Here is a 22,049-nt window from a genome sequence, read left to right on the forward strand (position 1 = left end):
CTTCAGATGGTCCACCCTGTATATATTCAACAGTTAAAAATTAATCAACTTATGCAAAGATAAAGGACCCCCGCAGTAATCTTATGTAAAATGGATCCCAGTCAAATTGGCTGAAATTTTACTATAATGTAGATCATGATGTCCTGATAAAAAGACCTCATGAGCACAAGGTCCAAAAATGAACAGTTTTTTCGAGATATTGGAAATAAAATGTTGGAATTTAGCCATATTTCCAATATTTGACATTCAACTTATTTCGAAAACTGTCCATTTTTGGACCTTGTACTTATGAGGATTTTTGATCAGGACATCATGATCTACATTATAATAAAATTTCAGCCAATTTGACTGGGATCTATTTTACATAAGATTAGTGCGGGGTTCTTTTACAAAAACTTTACTACATCTAATTTTGAAATTTATTGATGTTATGACAGTTATAAACCATAGAGAAACCTTATTATCCGCAGATGAGTTTGTACATTGTTACGCAGAGCGCTATCAAAATCCTTGCACGATGTCAAATCGGTCAATCGGTATTTGAAGTTCTCCAATTGGCCACAGATATGAAGGATCAAAAGTCCAAGAAAAACATCTACTGAGGTATAAGTTGTTCCACCTAGAAACATCGTTGCAGCTTGAATCACAAGCGCGATCTCAAATTGCGGACTCTTATCTGTATCGTAAAAGTAATATGCCTGAAAGGGTAATAATCTTTCCTGATCCGTAAGATTTGTTATATATCTGAAGTGTAGTCCGAAAGCAGGAAGAATAATTAGCACGATGAATATAAATATCATCAAAAAAAATCCACAAATTACAATCAGTCGAGCAGTTTGTGCTCGTTTAATCATCACGTTTCTTTCTGCGTCTATCTTTAATTCCATCCAATCTTCTGCCATCATCTTTACGAGCAGTGTAATAGCTTAAAACATAAACTCATATATATAACATTTACGGTTAATGAAGCTATAAAGTATATTAGTTTCAGATATAGCTATACCTGTACGTTTCCATCGTATGACGATAAGTTTCAGTGAAACGATTAGTAAAGGTAAAACAACTTGGAGGTTGTCTACTATAAGTATCATGTCACCCCAAACTCGCACAAGGGAGCATAAGAGAGGAATAATGGATAAGAAAGTTACTATAAAGAAAATTATGCCCACACGAAGATCCGAAACGAAGGTATTCTTAACTGCTCCGTTGGTTTTGGGCCATAAACCGACTAATTCCAAACCGAGTCGATTTAGTTCGATTGCCCATACAAAATCTAGCGATATTTTAATATTAATAAATTGAAATATTTGTCAAAATTATAATGTCAAATTAATTAAAATTTATTAAATTTGTTTTATGTTATAAATATAACAAATATTTGAAAATTAAAAAAATTTTAATAATAATTTAAAAATTGATAAAACTGATATATGATAATTTATGAGTTTTGATATGTATGTACCGAGAGAGAGAGAGAGAGAGAGAGAGAGAATTAGCTATATTCATAAAAGTTGAAAAGTTTCGTAATTCTATCACAAATGTCAAATTAATCAGTAATTAAAGTTTTAAACTCTGAATATACATTTGAAATAAAAAAAGTTCATATGTAAGTTCGTATGTATAAAAATTTCGATAAATAAAAAAAGGTTTCATAAGATAAAAAATCTTTCGGTGTGTAATATACTTATATTTACAAGACTGATACTAATGTTTAACACAATTTTTGGTTTTTTATTAATAATATATTTCAATAATTCAAAAGTTTTCACAAAAGTTATTTTTATTACAATTAAAAATTATATGATAGACGTATTTGATACCTTTATAACGTGAATGTTTGGTAACGTTCATATTGAAGATTAATGCAGAGAATTCGGTTCTTGCACCTCCAGAGTTCAAAATGGTCATCACGCATGCTCATGATGTAAGTATAAAAGATGGTTACTTCGTCGAGAGATACATTAAATATTACAAATACTATTTCCAGTTGATAGCACTTTTTTAGTTCGTAAAAGAACTTTACGGTCATAAGAATTGATCATAAAAAATACCAATAACTGTGAAGTGATAAAAAGAGAAACATATTTTGTCATAACAGGATCGTTGAGACATTATGCCTGTTATACAAGTTTCCCCTAACTTCATAATGTTTTACGCACGCATAGCACTTTGTAGCTAGCCACGTGTCATTGAATTTTTAATAGACCCATGTAGAGGATACAGAACGTAAATAACTTCGACTAAAAAGGAAAAGACAAAAAAACGTTTACACTAATAAAAAGGGAGAAACAATGTGTTGTATACGATACGTACTACCACCAACACGTCAAATAATACGCTAAAAGTTTCTCCATACTTTGTAATACTCGATCGCGTGTTGTATGATAATCGTGTTCACTTCGTAACTAGAGGTATATATGTAGTTGTGAGTAATGAGTAGTTGCGTTTTAATGGCTTTTGTAGAAAGGCCGTAGAAATTCAGTAAAACTTCAAACAAAAAGTGCGAGGGAAAAAATTAGCGTGCCATAAACTACAGGAGTACTGTGAATATCTATTGAAAAGATATTTCTTGATAAGTGAATAAGTGAATGTGTAATAATATCTATAGACTGCGTTCGGAAACATCACCCGAGTATCCCCGTGTATTGTTTTATCCTTGTTCATCCAATGTTAAACAAGGATAAAATAATACACGAGGGCACAGGGAGTGATGTTTCCGAACGTAGCTCTAAAGAGTTATAACGTTATCATTGCAATACTTTCTTCTCTTCTCGTCTTTGGATAAAAATGAGCATTTAATAAAATTATAACTTTGATACTCACTCACCCACTCATTCTCTCTCTCTCTCTCTCTCTCTCTCTCTAAAAAAAAGCATAATAGTTACTTACAAATTATACAATAAATAATTATATAATAAATATAGAGGAAAGGGGGGTAAGATGACGACCTTAAGGTTTGTCGATTTTTCCTAATTTCTGTGATGAGATAAAGAGACTGATTTATTTTTTTTTTTAAGTTACAGTCTTAGTTATCATTCGTAAAAATTATAAAGTTGTTAAATAAATTACAATTCTTTAAAATTTAATTTTTCTAAGGACACATCAATTTCGTCATCTTGCCCCCAAATGTGGGTAAGATGACTTTTAGTAGTGGATAAGATGACAAAAAGTCAATTTAAGTTAAAAATATACTTTTTACGAGTAAAAAATATTTATTATGATATGTTTATATTGCTTTAATATATTATAAGAAGTTTTAGAGAAGAACATAAATAAAATAAAACCTTTATATAATTTATGAAAATAAATTATTGAAACGTTAACATAATTATATTTATGTATTATATGTACTGTATGTAGTAATTACGTAATGAACTTATTAGTAAAAAACTTATTAGTAAAATATACCTACTTACTACCGTGTGTAGTCGAAAATAAAATACGATTTAAATAAAATTATTAAAGAACATTAGAACTAAACTTGGATATCACAATTATATCACATGTGTGAAACTAATATCTTAACTATAATAATCTAATATCTAATATCACACAGATATTAATAGATTTTGATACACACACATTTTATTACTCAAAGTATGTGATTAATTGGTTAGTACTAATATTAAAGTTTTATAAGGGCTGTGCATATTAAATATACCACACACATGTATGACACACAATTTTTCTTAGATATTTAATAATATTTAAAAAATAATAAGCTTAAATTGTATATTTACTTACAAGTAATCAATCAAAAAATAATCAGTAATTATTTATTATTTGAGTTGCGAAAACGTCACGCGTAGTAAAATTTTTTTATGTAAGATGTTTTTTCAATAGAATATATTTAACTTATTAAATTTATTGTTTTCGGTTTTATTTTTACGAAATCATAAGAAAAAGATACAATTAATTTAAACAAACACAAGATCTATATATAAATAAATATTAATTATTACATACAAATTTTTAATAGTGTAATTAAAAATATAAACATAATAAATATTAAAATAAATAACGTAAACTTTTTAAACATTTTACTTCTAAATATAAGTTGTATCATAATTATCTAATTAAAAATATTTTGCATTTTATACTCTTTTATCACAATCTAAAACAAATTATATGCTAATAATTTTCATGCTTTAACTTCGGTTTGCCAACAAAAACGATATATAGCTAGCCGATGTTTTTAATAGCTGAAAAAGCAGGCTTTCATTTAGAGTGATCCGTCAACAAGATTTCATACGCAAAACATATATTCATTTTCTATATCTATTTAAGACTATTAACTACTTATGCAATAAAAATATCTTACGCTACAAAATGTAGTCATTGTTAATGGAATAATCTTTCCTGCAGTGAAACGAAAAGGTTCACTGGCTCGTGTCATCAATAAAATAAGATATCTCGCTTTTTTTGACTCTAGTTTGTACCATTCGAGATCATTCAAAGTACGGTATATTGCTTCGCACTTAACATGTGCATAAAAAATATATAATAAGAGATAAATGTCTGTTATTTTATACCAGATTATTATCATAAATATTAATTAATTTTTATTCTTGTTTATAAAAGATATAAAATATTCTTTATTGTAAAAAAGATAAGTAGGTCTTCTTTTATAAGAAGATAAAAAAAATCAATTAAATTTTTTATCAATATTTATGAAAATGACATTACATGATTTTATAGATTAATATATGTCATAAAATAAATAATAAAAAAATTATAAAATACGTTTAAAATTATATAAAATTATATGTATAAAAATAGTTGCTACTAAATTTTAAGAGATTCTTTTTAAACTAAGTCTAATATAGATTAATGATCGACCATAACGCAAATTAAATTAATAATTAATTTATTTACAAATATAAATATGTGTCTTACTTGCTCTATTATGAGTTCTCCAGCCCCGCAGTAGAGAAAAGTATGTGTTAAGAGAGTAGTAATGCCAATCATTGCATATAACATTTGTGAAAAAGGAATACCACTAGTTTCATCGTCGGTAACAACCTATAAAATATACATTTTACTTTATAAAAAAAAATTAACATAAGTTAAATGAACAATAAGATTATGATTACAATCATAAATAAGATATATGGTGCAGTTATATAATATATATTATAAACGAAGATATGTAAGATGTATGTGAATGTATCTTCGATCTTACCAGCAAATCTGCATTGTAAATATATGCAAATGGTCACATTCAATATATATATATATAATTATCAAAAAATAAACATTAAAAAATTATAAAAATAAAAAAAATTGAAATATATAAAAAATAATAATTAATATTAATTTTATGTTATTATATAATATTACATCCTGCGGTTTTGTCCCTGCGTCCTGTTGGTCAGCTGATTGAGTCCGATCGATATTATGCCCAATTGTGATCAATCGATACAACTGCTTGCGTGCATTACCGTTCTAACGAGCTTATATGTATTCTAACTGTTGTTTAAATACGTAGTGTTTTTTGTGTACTGAGTGCTTGTGTTTTATTAAGTTTTTTTAACTACAAGTTCGTGCCTTTACTTTCGCGAGTGCGGGAGTGCTGTGTTTGCATCGTTGACGTAACAATGTAAATGTGCTAAAAAATGCGTGATATATGAAGACATTTCTATCATTATTATTATGTGCAAGAATGTACTACTGTTTCAAGATAAAATAAATGTGCAAAACTTAATTTTTTCGCAAGTTTTGCAAAATTTTATTTTATGCATCATTCTATAGTTATAATTAAAACCTGCAAAAAACCTGATGAGTCGTAGATGAGCGATCACATTACTTCGTAAAGCATTATTAAAATCTTTGCATGAGACCAAGTTGACCAATCGACTTCTGTAGTTCTCTAACTGGCCGCAGATGTGAAGAATTGTAAGTCCAAGGAAAGCATCCACCGATGTATATGTTATAGCTGCTAAGAAAATTGTTATGGCTTGAATGACAAGCGTGAGTTCAAATTGCGGACTCTTATCTGTGTCGTAGAAATAATATGTCTGTAGCGGTAATGGTTTATCCCGATCTGTGAGATTTGTTAAGCGTCTGAATGGCACGCCAAAACAAGGAAAAATGATGATCATAGTGAATGCTAGTATCATCAATACGTATCCGCAAATTACGATCAGTCGAGCAGTCCGCGCTCGCTTCATCATCACGTTCCTCTCTGTGTCAAGCTTCAATGTCATCCAATCTTCCGCCATCATCTTTATGATGGGTAAGAGAGCTTAACAATACAAGATTGTTATCTGTATATATTATTGCAATAATATTAAATTGCTAATTTATGAAGAAAGAACAAAATTATTGATATATTATTATTAGACATTTATTGTATTATTACTGGAAAAAAAGAAATAAATCACATATATAAATTCTGACGTCCGTCTGATAGCTTGCACTATACAGATATAAAAGATCAGATGCAAAAAAATTAGAAAGAAACTTAAAACTAAATGGTTTAAATTGTTGACAAACCTGAACGTTTCCATCGCATAATAACAAGTTTTAATGAAACTATCATTAGAGGTAATGTAATTTGTAAGTTGTCTGTTACGAGTAGCATATTGCGACGAACTCGTACAAGAGAACACATCAGTGGAATACCAGAAATAAATGTTATTATAATGAAAATAATAACGACGCGAAGATCGGACGTGTAGTATTTATCTTTAACTACTACATTTGTTTTAGGCCACAAACCGATCAGTTCCAATCCGAATCGATTTAATTCAATTGCCCACACAAAATCTAATAGAAATTCAATATTAAAGAGTTAACATATTTAATAAAATGTGAATTAATATGTATAAAAATTGAGCTACTTAAATACCTAAAAATTAATGAATCTATAGGCCTTCTTTGAGAAAATTGATTAAAGAATGTCAAAACACAGATAAGTCAAAATCCTAAATAAATAACATTGGAGGGGTCCGTTATACATATGTGAAAAGATAGAAATGATAGAGAATTGAAGACGGTATAATACAAACAATACAAATTAATTTTGTTACATAATAATTTTTGTCTTAATTCAGCAAAAATTAAATTCTTACAAAAATAAATTTCAGGATAAGTAAAAAATGTGATAATAATCCAACCTCTGTAATCTCTACGTTCGGAGATATCCATGAAGACCAATACAGGAGACTCCGCTTCGTTTTTCGTGAAGGCTATTACGGAAAACTGCGCTTCGAGTTTTCCGTTCTTAAATAAGAAGATTATCACGCATGCTCGCTACATAAGTGCAACAACCTAGTTGCCTCATCGAAGCAACATTAAATATTAAGAATGCTATCCCCAATTGATCACAGTTACTCGTCTCATAAAAAAACTTGACATTCGAATAAAGAAATGTTCGTCATAAAAAACGTTTATGTCTAGTTTATTACGACGAGAGATAGAAAATATTCTGTCATAATTCTTTCTGTCGAGAAAAGTTTTTAGAAAACTTTAATACGTACACCTTTATTTCTAAATGAGAAATAATATGCTTTTAATGGGATTGTATGTAGTAGATACACAGCACGATTACAGTTCAAAAACCTAATCGTTGTTATATTATCGTTGTTGTACGTTTCAAATGCTTATTGCAAAACTATATTTTATTATTGCAAACTAACTAAATATAGTGTTGTAAAATATAAATACGGAACTACAACATAACATGAACTATAGAAATAACCATTTCTTGGTAGTTATAGAAAGCTAATGCTTACTTATGAAATTTTACGTTACAATCATAAATTTTACATTTTGCTTTACTGACAATAACAAAATGGACAAATGTTATCTGTTGAATTTACCGTATAATTATCCATAAATATCGAGTAGATCTATATTGGATTCTAGACCATAGGGTCTGGTTACTTTATTGTTTTATTAGGAAACAATTAATACAATGCCAATAATAATTTTTATTACATTCAGCCGCGTACGCAAAATATACGAATACTAAAGAATAATTCAAGCCAAAAGCATTTCTTCTAAATAAAAAGGATATAATTTGCAATAAATGATAAACATTAAGGTAAACTACACCATACTTTATTTCTATTAACAATAGCTAAATATAAATAATTATAACTTCTATATTCGGAAATATTTTATTGAAAATACAGTATTTTTTCTATTTAGAATAAAAATATATTAACACTATTTTCAACTTCCTTTTGCCAGTAAAAACGATATATAGCCAGCCGACGTTTTTAAAAGCTGAAATAAGACTTATTGTTATTTGGATGTATTCTAGAAGGAAAAGAAAAATATTTACCCAAAAATAATCTTGATTGCATTTTTCTACTATGTTTGTAATTATAACTTTTTTTTACATTTACGTTTTGATTGGTATTCTTAATCGAAGATATTAAATATAAAAATAAATTAGATTATATTCAGTATGGAAAAGCATAAGTAAACTAAAAATTATTATCTATATAATCTTACACTACAAAATGTGGTCATCGTTAACGGAACAATTTTTCCTGCAGTGATGTGAAATGGTTCATTGGTTCGTATTATTAATAAAATAAGACTTCTCGCTTTTCTTGATTCCAATTTATACCATTCAAGATCACACACAGCACGATATAAAGCTGCACACTTAACAATAAAAAATATGTACATGTAACATATACTTAAATATACGTTTATCATTACAGTACAAGTTATCACAAACAATAATAAATGCGATAATATAAATTAAATAATTTTATTTTAATTAATTTTCTATCTTTATAGATATTTAAAAAAAATTAAAAAAACTTAAAAATTATTAAAATATTAATCATTCAATTATTTAAATAAGTGAATTTTACTAAAATTTTATTAAAATGTAATTAATGTTTATAAGAATATTATCTCATAAAAATATATACAAAAATACATGTAACAATAAATCTTCAATAGCTTCTTAGCAATTTAACACATTTAAAGAGATATATGCAAAGGCAACTATAATACAACATACAAAAATTATATATTGTAATTATTGAACACATACACATCCAGAGAAAGGTTTCGTTGATTCAAAGAAAAATTTCTTTGCTATGCAGTTAAAGAAAAAATTTCTTTGATTTGAACGTCATTTGATTTAAACATTTTTTTTATTTAAATAAAAAAATTTATTTGATTTAAAGAAATTATGTTTAAATCAAAGAAATGACGTTCAAATCAAAGAAATATTTTCTTTAACCGTATAACAAAGAAACATTTTTTTAAATTGAAGAAACCTTTCTCTGGGTGCATAACAAAGTCTAAAAAATTTTAATGCGTAACATAATTGCTATACATATATTACAACATTACATTTATATTATGTTTTTATATAATATAATATATTCTTATATGTATGTATACGCATTCTTATATACGAAGGCTATCCAGAAAGTAAGTTCCGTTTTTAAATTTTACCGCCGCAGCAGTGCGGTCGCGCATGCGTGAGTTTGTTAATTCACTGACAAGAGATTGACACGATTTTCAATTATTGGTTTATATTTATTGTATACGCATTATAATTTGTGGTTTGCATCCGTTTCTTAAATGCGAACAACATTAATGCGGCTGAATTTTATCTTCAAAGAAGCTATCACTACGTGGTTTATTGCCTCACAGGCGGCAATTTTCTATGATGAAGGGATACAATGTTTGACGGCAACTATGTAGAAAAATAGTGTAAGGTGTGCACTTTTAAAAGCAGTAAAAATTTTCTGTAAGTACGATTAATAAGCCATCGGAACTTTCTTTTTGGATAACTTTCATATATATATATTTTTTTATGTATCTGTATAAACGTATTTAACTTACTTGCCCTATTATAAGCTCTCCGGCACCACAATACAGAAATGTGTGCGTCAATAAGATAAGAGCAGCAATTGCCATATAACATGCTTGTGCGACATTCGCATTATTTATATTTTGATCAGTAACTACCTGGATAATATATCTCGCTAATTAATAAAAAACAAATTGTCATACGTTAGACATATAATAACGTTAGATACATAGACTCATGTAAATTACATTGCATAAATTAAAATGTGTAAGAATTAAAACGTTTTCAATATATTTGTTTCACCAAAACTTACACTAACAAGTAAAAATCCGCATAGGCAAAATACGATACCAAAATAAATTACCAATCCAAGCATCATTAACGAAAATGTTTTTTCAATGTTATCAGCAAATCTAGAAGTACAAAACAGAAAATTTAAGGGAAATGTTAGTTTAAGGCTAATAAAAGTCTACACTTAAACATAGTTATACATTTAAAGATCAAATAATGTCGTGCCATTTAATATTGTTTATTTATACTTAACCATTTGCTAATTAAGAAATGATGTTAACAGTTTCTAGAAGTTACGATGCTGTCTGCAGATGTTACATAATTTAAGTTTATTTATTCCGATTATATTTTAACCTCTCTTTCTTCTTTAATGTACAATACTTGTGTATCTATATATCGTTGTATTTTTATTTGCCATTGAACAAAAGCATATTATAGTTTATATTATCCGTCAGCTCCCAAAATCTTCGTCATTTTCTTTCTTTTACCTCAAGCGTGATACAAATTTCTTTAAGCACATATTTAACTTTAGGAAAAAGAAAGAAATTACAAGTCTATGGAAAATGTTTTAGAGTAATCTGTGTGATATTTCTCGGCCAAAAGTATATAACTCTCTTGCATCTATATTTTTATTTGCCATTGACCAAAAGCACGATGTAACTCATCATTTGTCAGTAACTGCCTCAAGATTTCTATCCTTTTCTTCTTTATTTTAATAATAGATACAAAACAAATCCCCTTGAAATTTAACTCTCGAGAAAAGAAACAAGTTACACGGTGTTATGTCTGACGAGTATGGAGGAATTATATAGTAGTGTAACCTATTTCTCGGGCAAAAACTGCCTCACAGCAATCTTAAAACAGCTAACGTGGATGATGAGCTGATCTGTCTTATTTGATCAATGAGAAATAAGAATGCAACATTATGTAGAACAGAAAGATTGAAGGAAAAAGAGATTAAAATGTAGCTAATATGAATAAACTTAATTTATAACATCAGTCTCGTCATAGAGTAGGGCGAGGCAATTTCGTCAGTTTCGACTTTAAAGTAATACGAAAATTTAAGATAGTAAACAATATCTTTTTGCAATGATATGCTTATAATTACATTATACAATTATGATTGCTTTTTGAGAGCACAAATATTTTTAAATAATCAACATTGCTGTTCAGAAACATAAATTATTGCGAAAACTGGACGAAAAAGCCTTGTTTTATCTTACAGATACTTATACTAGTAAAATTTATTATCTATTAAAAATAAAAATAATAATTAAAAAAAATTAATTTTTAATAAACTTGCAAGAAATGCTAATAAATATTATCAATTTAATATTAAAAATTAATAGACACGCTGATAATTTGACATTCTATTTTCACATTCTATTTTTATAGTTAAAATTCACACCTGATGAGTCTTAAATGATACATTACGCTGTTGTTCAGAGCTCGGTTGAAATTTTTGCACAAAATCAATTTGACTAAACGGCGTCTAAAGTTCTCTAATTGCCCGCATATGTGAAAGATCACGAGCCCAAGAAAAGCATCTACTGATGTATAAATTATACCTGCTAGAGAAATCGTTACGGCTTGAACAAGAAATGTCAACTCAAATTGTGGACTCTTATCTGTATCGTAGAAATAATACGTTTGCAGTGGTAGCGGTTTTTTCCGATCAGTAAGATTTGTTATGTGCCTTATTTGTATATCAAAGCAAGGAAAAATAATTAACATGATAAATGCAAATGTCATTAAAACAAATCCAAAAATTATGAGTAATCGAGCCGATCGCGCTCGTTTTATCATCACATCTCTTTCTGTGTTTAATTTTAGTGATATCCAATCTTCCGTCATCATATTGACAATGGATAAAAGAACTTGGAAATATATAAAAAAATACAACATTAATAATATGGAGGAATATCGAATTATTTATAATTAATTATAACTGTTTTTTAACTATCAAATTATTGAACCAAACACATTTGGTTCAAAACTTGGGAAGTTAACAAATAAATACAGCTAATCTTCTGAAATAAAAAAGTATCAAGAACATTTAATATTTTATTTCGGATAGGAAAAGAAAGAAAAAAGAAAGGAAGAACGACAGGAGAAGAAATAATCACATGTAATATCTTATTTCTTTAACGTTATAATCTGTTATGTTTTATATAAATTATAATAATAATTTAATATAAAAATGAAATAGATAAGATTCAGTTAAATAGTTTATATCAAATTATATTATGACACGTACCTTTTCGTTTCCATCGCATAATAATAAATTTAAACAAAACCACTATAAGAGGTAATGTAATTCGTAAATTATCTATCATAAGTACCATGTCGCCCCAAACTCGTATAAGCGCCCATACAAGCGGCACACCAGAAACGAATATTACAGTAATGAAAATGAAACCCACGCGAATATTAGATCCCAATTTTTTCTTAGAAATTTCATCGGTTGAAGGCCACAAACCGATCAATTTCAAGCCTAAACGATGTAATTCAACTGCCCATACGAAATCTAATTTTTTATACAAAATAAAAGATATTGATAAAATAATTGTAAATTAATACATAAGTTATTAAAAGACTAATTATAACATAAGAGAGAAAACAATAATGCAATGATAAGGATTTATAATATAAAATTATAATTAAGTATATAGAACGTATAGAACACGTGTCACAAAAAAAAAAACGAAATATATATCTACATATAATACGGAATCATACCTCTATAACCTGAAGAGCTCGTAATGTTCATGTTGAAGACTAACTTGAAGAAGATCGTCCTGGTCTTTCCACCATGCAATGTAAAACGATTATTGCGCATGCTTTCTATATAAGAGCAAGACAACGGCACCCTCGTTAAACGCTGTATTAAATATTAAAAATGCTATCTCCAATTGATTACAGTTGTTGGTGAGGCAAAAAACTTTATAAGCGTACAGCAGGACATAAAAATTGTTTACGTCTGACAAGAGACAGAAAAAGTTTTGACATAAGAAGGAAAATATTGCTTCGCATATTACACGGTATAAGTTTGTTGCGCTTACAGTACCGTTTGCCTGCATCACTTTTGCCGACAGTTCGTTTGCACACAAAAATTATTGCCTACAGCTCGATTGCCTACATGCACTTATGCGCACAAAAAAAATTTTAGAAACGGAGTAACTTTTGCTTACATGTAACTATTGTCTACATGTATTATTGCATACAGATATTATTGCCTACAATTCGATTGCCTACATGTATTTCTACACACAAATAAAAATTTTAGAAACGGAGTTATTTTTGCCTACATGTATTATTGCCTACATGTATTATTGCCTACAGCTCTATTCCTTACATGCACTTTTGCGCATAAATAAAACTTTTAGAAGCAGAGTTACTTTTGCCTACATGTATTATTGTCTGCAGCTCGATTGCCTACATGTATTATTGCCTACAGCTCGATTGCCTACAAGCACTTTTGCGCACAAATATAAAATTAAATTTAAGTAAGAAAATAATTTATATTTTTATAGGAAATGTGTCATGTAAACAGTGGGGTGTCAGCGTAGACAGTGTCCGCTTGGAATATTTTTCCAAAAATATCTAACTCCACCTAACCCATTTTTTGGTGTAAGGTAGCTCTCATTTCGCGTGGAAGGTTGTAAGCTGTAGGCAATAACGTATGTAGGCAATCGACTTGTAGGCAATAATATATGTAGACAATAATACATGTAGGCACAAGTAACTCCGTTTCTAAAATTTTTATTTGTGTGCAAAAATGCATGTAGGAAATCGAGTTGTAGGCAATAATACTTGTAGGCAATAATACATGTAGGCAATAATACATGTAGGCAAAAGTTACTCCGTTTCTAAAATTTTTATTTGTGCGCAAAAGTGTAGGCAATCGAGCTGTAGGCAATAATTTTTGTGTGCAAACGAACTGTCGGCAAAAGTAATATAGGCAAATGATACTGTAGGCAATCGATTTGTAGGCAAACGGGATCCCCCAGTTTGTTGAATTCGTATGAAAATTTTTTTCATATTCACTTTATATTTATTCCATATTTTAATTTATATTATGTGTAAATTTATTTCTAAATGAAAAAGAATACAATTTTAATGAGATTATATACGTGTACTATACCTGAAAAACATTGTAGTTAAAGAAACAAATAATACGACATTACATAATACGTATCAAATATAATATTTTATAACTTTTTATTGTCCATACATTTCCTTTGATAAAATAATGTCCTAAACAATATAAGAGACTGCGACTTTTTAATATACGTCTCTGTTTTAAATATAAGAATCAGTTATAAACCGGCTTTAGAAAAGTTTTAACATCCTGAAGAGTATAAAACTAAACCTAATAAGCTTTAAAAAAGTTGACATTTTTACAATAAAACAGCCAATATATTCTGCAATATTTCTGTACGGCAAAGATAAAGTACTTAATTATATCATCATAAGTGCATTCATCCTACCACATACTGTTTTAATAAAACGTAGAAAAATATCAAATATTATTATATCATATACAATTTTATTCAAAATCATATACAAAATATAATCTTCAACGAAAATTGATAACATTATTATATTAAAGAATTTGATAATATAATTAACAATAAACAATACACAAACTGGAACTTAATTTTTATCGTAATAACAATTATATATTAAATATATTTTTTTGTCTATTACTCATAATTATTTAACTGCAAACACACATTTACTTCTACCATAAATAGGAAATATTAATATATCTATCATTATAATGTTCAACCACGTTTTGCCAGTAAAAATGATATGTAACCACATGATGTCTTTAGTATCTAAAAAGTTATTTTTATTTAGACAAATAATGAAACAGTTACCAGATATTAACTAAAAAATATCTTGAATTGATTTTTTGTCTATATTTGTTATAAAAATCAGAATATTAATGATTATTTTATAATTTGTACATATAAATATTTTTCAAAGTTTAATACATAAATAAATGTAGCATATATCATTATTACATGCAATCTGATTTATTTATAATATAATTAGTAAAACTGAAAAGGGAAACACCTTTCAGTGATCTTGACTTTGACATATGATATTTAAGGTCATGATCTTGAGCAACATTCAAAAAGTTTTAGCCATCGCTTACTATTTGTTAAAAAGTTAGGTAAAACTGTAGAAAAGAGGAACAATTTCCAATGACATTCATTTGTTGTGAAGGTCGTGACCTTGAATATCATTCAAAAAATTGCTCGTTGTTTATTAACAAATTATTATAATAGGAATCATAGACAGTTGTGTGGACATGCGTGTGTGGGAGAGAGAGAAGTTACATACAAAAGTAAACCAAATTCCATTAAATATTAAAAGAATAAAATTATAACGAGAGAATTCTGAATAATCTTACGCTGCAAAAAGTAACCATCGTTAATGGAAAAATCTTTCCTGCAGTGAAACGAAAAGGATGTTTGGCTCGCATTATTAACAAAATAAGACTTCTCGCCTTCCTTGATTCCAACTTGTACCATTCAAGATCGCATATTATACGATATACTGCATTGGACTTAATAAATACATACAAGAAAATATTATTGTCCATGCCATTTCAATGAGTATTTTTAGAAACATTAGTTAATTAAAACTTAATTTCTTATTTTTTCAATACGAATAAGTGAAGCAATCCATATTCGATCAAGGTGAGTCTTGATAATTGATAATATTGATATAAATTTATCGATTTCCAGTTCAAACAAATTGCGCGCTGATTATTTGGAAGTTTTAAAACAATTTTAAACTAGCTAGAGTACGTAATAATATTAATTATAAGCAATTTAATACTATTAATGTAATAACCTTTAAAGTACTGTAAATGATTTAATTTTTTAATTGGAAATTATAAATTAAAATTCTCACTATATCAATTGATATCAAGTCTTGACTGAATAAGCATTCCTAACAGACGTAACACATTTGTGTCAAATATTTCTCGGTCTATTTTCATTTAATATTGTTTCTATGTCAAAATAAAAATTAGAAACAGAAATGTCATACAATTTAATTGAATTTGTATTCTTGTTTAATTTTCATTCAGAAACGGTCGTTTAAATGTAGAAATGTGTAACAATATAAATTTTTACTAATTTTTTCTAGTAATATGGTAACAATTTTGATAACAAATAGTATTATAATAACATAACAAGAGAAACTTTTTTTAGATATAATATATAAAATATAACTAATAAAATATTTGCTCCAGATATAAAACATAATAAATTTACATAATATGTCTATATATTATAACTTACTCACTGTAGGGTAGGACTTACTTGATCCATTACTAGTTCTCCCGCTGTACAATAGAGAAAAGTATTCATCAATAAGAAAATAAGAAGCAATATCGAGTAAAATCCTTGTGCGATAACAGACTTATCTATTTTTCTGTCAGTAAGTATCTGAAATATATAAATTATAAGAAGGTAAAGAAGTATATGCATGCATTAATATATGTATTTTCTTACGCTAAAACTTACAATAGTAAATGAAAATCCACCTAGGCAAAATACAATACAAAAATGTAGGATCAATACTAATACCATTAAAGAGTATGTATTTTCGATATTTTCAGCAAATCTGTAAAAATAAAAATATTTAAAAGGGTTCCCACATTGAATCGATAAAATGCTATATGAACAAAATTATACAGGGAATGCAAGTAATGTATTATTTGTGACGCCGTCACCGTTACAAGTTACTTTTGAAATGGTTGCTTTTGGTTACAAATCGATTGCCTACAGTATCGTTTGCTTACATCACTTTTGCCGACAGTTCATTTGCACAAAAAAATTATTGCCTACAGCTCGATTGCCTACATGCACTTTTGCGCACAAATAAAAATTTTAGAAACAGAGTTACTTTTGACTACTTGTATTATTGCCTACAGGTCGATTGCTTATATACATTATTGCCTACAGTTCACAGTCTTCCACGTGAAATGAGGATTACCTTACACCAAAAAATGAGTTAGTTAGGGTTAGATTTTTTTGGAAAAATATTTCAAGCAGACACTGTCTACGCTGACACCCCACTGTTCACATGACAGATTTCCTAAAAATATAAATTATTTTCTTACTTAATTTACTTTAATTTTATATTTGTGCGCAAGAATGTGCTTGTAGGCAATCGAGCTGTAGGCAATAATACGTGTAAGCAAAAGTAACTCTGCTTCTAAAAGTTTTATTTGTGCGCAAAAGTCTATGTAGGCAATAAAGCTATAGGCAATAATACTTGTAGGCAATAATATATGTATATAGGCCAAAGTAACTCCATTTCTAAAATATTTATTTGTGCGCAAAAGTATTTGTAGGCAATCGAGCTGTAGGCAATAATTTTTGTGTGCAAAAGAACTGTCGACAAAAGTGATGTAGGTAAACGATACTGTACACTCAAAAAAAGATAATCTAATTGTAAAGTAAAATTTCCGGTAACCTCATATTCTAAGCAGAAACTTTTACAGAAAGAGTATTCCTCTTCCAATTCACTGGACTATTCATTAAAAATGTATTGGAGATTATTGTAACAGTTTTCCTCTTATATGAAAAGGAATATATTTATTGAAAGCGGAGTGCCCTCTTACGAGTAAATTATATTAGGAACAGCAAGGTTTTTACTGCAGATGCAAAACGAAAGTAGGTACTTTAACTGTAAGAATATTGTGCTTAGCATATTTTCCTCTTGATTTCAGAAGATTCCTCTTGAGGCCGTATATAAGAATAAAATCCTCTAAGATTTAGCTGTTTCTGCTAATATTAAAATTTTTTTTTTGGTGTATTAATATAAGAACAAACTTTATGAATACTAATCTTTAAGTTTGACGAATATAATGACATATTCTATAAAATTTGTTGCAAAAAATATCCTTATTCGAATTATATTTCAAGACCGAAAATTTAATCGGCGCGTAGTTTATAGAACTAGATGTGTATATGTATAAATTCACTCTCTGAAATATTATTATGAATAAAGTTTGAACCAAAAAAACATCTTCCTTTCTTAGTTGTGCTTTCACACGGAAAAGTAACAAATTAATATTTATAATTTTTTAAGTAACGATAACGAATTACTTTTTTCACTCGGTAATGATGAGAGAAGAATTACTTTTTTCACTTGATAAAAAGCAAACGCAGTTATTTTTAAAAAGTAGTGACTTTCATTTCTTGAAAAAATATATATCCAGGAAAAATATGTACATATCATCGTCTATTTAGTATCATTTATTAAATTTCTGACTAAAGATGGAATTATACAATGCTCGATTTCTTGAATGATAAGTATTCACGCATGCATGCACACATGCATGCTACTATGCTTGCTTTGATGCATACAGTCTGACGTTTGACAAATAACTATGAAATTAGTAATCACTTCTTTTGATTGGTGCATGTAAGGAAATAAGCTATGAAGTAATCAATAACAAATACAAAAATCATGTACATACCTATATGCAGCGCTTAATACATGAACGAATTCTAGCATACATCAGAGTAGGCATGACTATTGGTCTGTTTTCTGTTCCTGCATAGACTGCACTAGAAGTCTCTTTCTTCCAAAAGAGTACATTGGTTCAGCCACAGAAACAGACCTTATATGCATGCTATCATTCAAGAAATCGAGCATCGTGTGATTTCATTTTGTAATAAACAAGCATAGATATTAATATACTTATTACATTATGAGCTAATAAAATATTTTTAACAAACGAGTTTTACAACTACATGTGCTAGGAAATAAAACATAATAAAGTGTACAATGGATACGATAACAGAATTGGAAAGTAAATAAAAAATTAATATCTTTGCTATAAACATATAAATATGAATAAAAAAATGTAACATTTAAAGTTTAAAATGTGTGTGGAAGAAAATATTTTCAATAATGCATCTAAATCAATTTTGTTGAACGCCCTCTATCGTCACAATAAAAATTCATACCTGATAAGACGTAAATGGGTCGTCACAATGTTGTTTAAAACTTTATTGAAGTTTTTGCATGAAATCAAATTAATTAATCGATATCTAAAGTTTTCTAACTGGCCACAAATATGAAGAACTGTTAGTACTAGAAAAATATCTATAGACATATAAGTAATAGCTGCTAACAACGTTGTCACAGTCTGAATAAAATATGTCAACTCAAATTGCGGACTCTTATCTGTATTGTAGAAGTGATACGTTTCCAACGGTAATGCTTTATACCGACCCGTAGAATTTGTTACGTGTGTTACTTGAATGCCAAAACAAGGAAGAATAATTAATGTGAGAAACCCTATTACCACGAGAGCATATCCAATCATCATAATTAATCGTCCTGTTTGTGCTCGTTTTATCATCACATCTCTTTCTTCATCCATCTTGAATGCCATCCAATCTTCCGCCATCATATTTACAATTGACAAGAGTACTTAAAAATGTAAATATATATATATATACATAAAATGTAAGTATTGTTAAAGACGCTAAAATATTGAATTATTTAGATACTTATATGTTATTATTTATGAACTATCATAAACAGATAATAATACACACTTTATATTTTATTTTTATATACGTTACTATATAGGAATAAATTATATACTAATAGTATATAATTTCCGGTTACTGATATATTATATCCACTGATACTATATCCACAATATATTTGCAATTATAATTATTCCTCACAACATGGTTTAACAATCAATGAAATATAATGCTAAATATTTTACTTCATATAATTCTGAACATACCTGTTTGTTTCCGTCGTATGATAATGTATTTCAATGATACCATCAGCTGGGGTAATGCTGTCTGTAAATTGTTTATTACAAATAGCATATTGCCCCAAACTTGTATAACTGCACATATCATTGGAATATTACAAACAAATATCAATAAAATAAGAACGATGCCGAACCAAATTTCTGGCCACAAACTTTTCTTAGTACATTTGTTGAGTTTAGGCCACAAACCCACCATTTTGAAACCTACACGATGTAGATTTACTGCCCACATAAAATCTGATAAATTTTTATACAATATAAATGATTTGGATAAAATAATTACAAATCAATGTATAAAATAAACAATTATATCAAAATTAATGATAATGCCATATCTCAAAAATGGATTTACAATACAAAATTATATAAATTTATTTACTAAATAGAGTAACAATATTTACGCTGCAGAAGTCAGGAAAAACAGAAGTAGTCGGAGTAATTTGCACGAAACTACTCTGATTGCGTGCAAATTACTCAAAAAAGTAATTACACTTAACCCTATAGGATATACGGTAAATATGCAAGGATTCAAACAATTTTTTTTAGTATGCAAAATAAATATTTTGGATTTCTAATTTTTTCATAGTAGTAGAAAGCATAATGTTTTTATTGAAAAGTTTATTTGTTTTAGTAAATAATATTCGATAAATTATAAAATTTGATAGGTGCACTATTAAATCTGTAGTGTCAAATTTAACTTAATGTGAGTTGCCACTGCTCCCACTCAATCATATCGTTATTTTATATTAAAGCAATGGTTATATTTGACACTATACAGTGTCAAATTTAATTATTTTAGAAAAAAATAACGATATATTTAGTAGGAGCAGTGGCAACTCACATTAAGTTAAATTTGACAATAGATTTAACAATGTGCGACGGATATATACCGGAGTTAAGCTGTATTAAACACGGATAATAAACGGAAAATATATAATATGAAATTAGTACCTCTGTATCCTGAACGTTTTGTAATGTCCATGAGGGAAATTAGAATGTAAAGAATGTCTTGTTCTTTCGATGGTACGATGTAAAATGATCATCATAAATGCATGCTCTCCACAAATGCAGAAACTCGATAGCAAAACGCGTCATTAAATATTAAGAATGCTATCCCCAATTATAGCTTTTGATATCGTAAGAAAGACTTTATTAACGTTCAAGTCACTTGATAAAAATTGTTTACATCTAGTCTAATAAAATGAGAGATAAAAATATTGTATTGCATTATAGGCATGCTAAACTCGCTTGAAAAGTTTTTCGTATTCTTCATATTGCTCCATTATGTACATATTTATCGCGAAATGGAAGATAACGCCACTGCATCTTTAATGTAACTTACTATATAGCCACAAAAGTTATAGTAGAAAAGAGATAAAATAAAATTGAATGTTATACGTATCTTTTAAATGTCTCTTTCAAAGACATTAATCGTTGCGATAAATGTGAGTGGAAGTAATATTATTCTAGACTATAAGTGGATTATAATTTGTATTTTATAATGGTTCATGCATTTCCAATGATGAAATTTCAGTGTCTAAAGTTGCAATTTTATAAGGTATGATAGTTTTCAAAGATCTGACAATATTCTTTCTATAAAATAACAAATGTATTGTCCAATATTTCTGTTCAATGGTAAGGAAGGTAAGGGAGCCGACCAATTCTTTTCTCAAAAAATTAAAGTGATAAAATACATATAGATATAATAACATAAGTACATTCATCTTGCCATATTGAATTTGTAAAACGCAATTTACGCCAAAAATTTGTAAAACTTTATTATTAAAGACAATGTAATTTAAAAACGAACATTAAGAGGAATTTTTCTATCGTATTTTTATACTACAGGCTTCTCATTTCTCCTTAACCGTAATACATAAAGACCTAAATTCCATTGAACTATTTCTGTATAATGTAAATATTTGTTATATTACAAAAAAAAATGATATAATTTATAATAAACAACAATCACACACAATACACAAAACATAATTTTGTTTTTACTAACAATATAAAGTTCCTTCTAGATAGGAAACTGTATTCACTTCTAAGCATATAACTTCTAAGCATATACGAACATATCTACTTATATGTTTGTGTATAACTATTGAATATTAAAAGATTATCTTTAGCCAT

General features: G+C 28.0%; 4 protein-coding genes across 4 annotated transcripts in view; all 4 read right to left on the reverse strand.

Annotated features, from left to right (window-relative positions):
- The window catches only part of LOC108770052 (uncharacterized), a 12,309-nt gene extending 10,401 nt beyond the window's left edge, over positions 1–1,908 (reverse strand). Inside the window, exons 1-3 of the mRNA XM_018521344.1 lie at positions 1,821–1,908; positions 1,004–1,273; positions 446–925 (exon numbers count right to left, since the gene is read on the reverse strand). Of these exons, the coding sequence (XP_018376846.1) occupies positions 446–925; positions 1,004–1,273; positions 1,821–1,908 (838 nt within the window). The remainder of the gene's footprint in view (positions 1–445; positions 926–1,003; positions 1,274–1,820) is intronic.
- Positions 1,909–4,148: 2,240 nt separating this feature from the next.
- On the reverse strand, positions 4,149–12,920 carry LOC108770053 (uncharacterized). Its single transcript, XM_018521345.1, has 11 exons — positions 12,821–12,920; positions 12,339–12,608; positions 11,490–11,958; positions 10,106–10,203; positions 9,229–9,252; positions 6,496–6,780; positions 5,776–6,244; positions 5,554–5,608; positions 4,897–5,022; positions 4,322–4,477; positions 4,149–4,202 (listed from the first exon to the last, which is right to left on the reverse strand). Exons 1-11 carry the CDS (start codon positions 12,918–12,920, stop codon positions 4,149–4,151), a joined length of 2,106 nt encoding a protein of 701 aa, XP_018376847.1.
- Positions 12,921–14,868: 1,948 nt separating this feature from the next.
- LOC108770054 (odorant receptor 22c-like) lies at positions 14,869–16,470 on the reverse strand. The gene is made up of 3 exons (XM_018521346.1): positions 16,423–16,470; positions 15,504–15,659; positions 14,869–14,922 (listed from the first exon to the last, which is right to left on the reverse strand). Exons 1-3 carry the CDS (start codon positions 16,468–16,470, stop codon positions 14,869–14,871), a joined length of 258 nt encoding a protein of 85 aa, XP_018376848.1.
- Positions 16,471–19,064: 2,594 nt separating this feature from the next.
- LOC108770055 (uncharacterized) lies at positions 19,065–20,895 on the reverse strand. Its single transcript, XM_018521347.1, has 3 exons — positions 20,865–20,895; positions 19,881–20,150; positions 19,065–19,552 (listed from the first exon to the last, which is right to left on the reverse strand). Exons 1-3 carry the CDS (start codon positions 20,893–20,895, stop codon positions 19,065–19,067), a joined length of 789 nt encoding a protein of 262 aa, XP_018376849.1.
- Positions 20,896–22,049: the final 1,154 nt, after the last annotated feature.

Source organism: Trachymyrmex cornetzi, unplaced genomic scaffold, assembly GCF_001594075.2.
Source record: "Trachymyrmex cornetzi isolate Tcor2-1 unplaced genomic scaffold, Tcor1.1 scaffold99, whole genome shotgun sequence".
Classification (NCBI taxonomy): domain Eukaryota; kingdom Metazoa; phylum Arthropoda; class Insecta; order Hymenoptera; family Formicidae; genus Trachymyrmex; species Trachymyrmex cornetzi.

Coding starts and splice junctions, on each gene's coding strand:
- LOC108770055 (XM_018521347.1), bottom strand. CDS start 20,895: ATGGACATTACAAAACGTTCAGGATACAGAG. Junction 20,151..20,864: donor AAAACGTTCAGGATACAGAG/GTACTAATTTCA, acceptor AAAATTTATCAG/ATTTTATGTGGGCAGTAAAT. Junction 19,553..19,880: donor CATACGACGGAAACAAACAG/GTATGTTCAGAA, acceptor TACATTTTTAAG/TACTCTTGTCAATTGTAAAT.
- LOC108770054 (XM_018521346.1), bottom strand. CDS start 16,470: ATGAATACTTTTCTCTATTGTACAGCGGGAGAACTAGTAATGGATCAA. Junction 15,660..16,422: donor GAGAACTAGTAATGGATCAA/GTAAGTCCTACC, acceptor GTATTTATTAAG/TCCAATGCAGTATATCGTAT. Junction 14,923..15,503: donor CGATGGTTACTTTTTGCAGC/GTAAGATTATTC, acceptor ATAACTTTTTAG/ATACTAAAGACATCATGTGG.
- LOC108770053 (XM_018521345.1), bottom strand. CDS start 12,920: ATGCGCAATAATCGTTTTACATTGCATGGTGGAAAGACCAGGACGATC. Junction 9,253..10,105: donor ATGCGGATTTTTACTTGTTA/GTGTAAGTTTTG, acceptor ATGCACCCAGAG/AAAGGTTTCTTCAATTTAAA. Junction 5,609..5,775: donor GCTCATCTACGACTCATCAG/GTTTTTTGCAGG, acceptor CGCATTTTTTAG/CACATTTACATTGTTACGTC.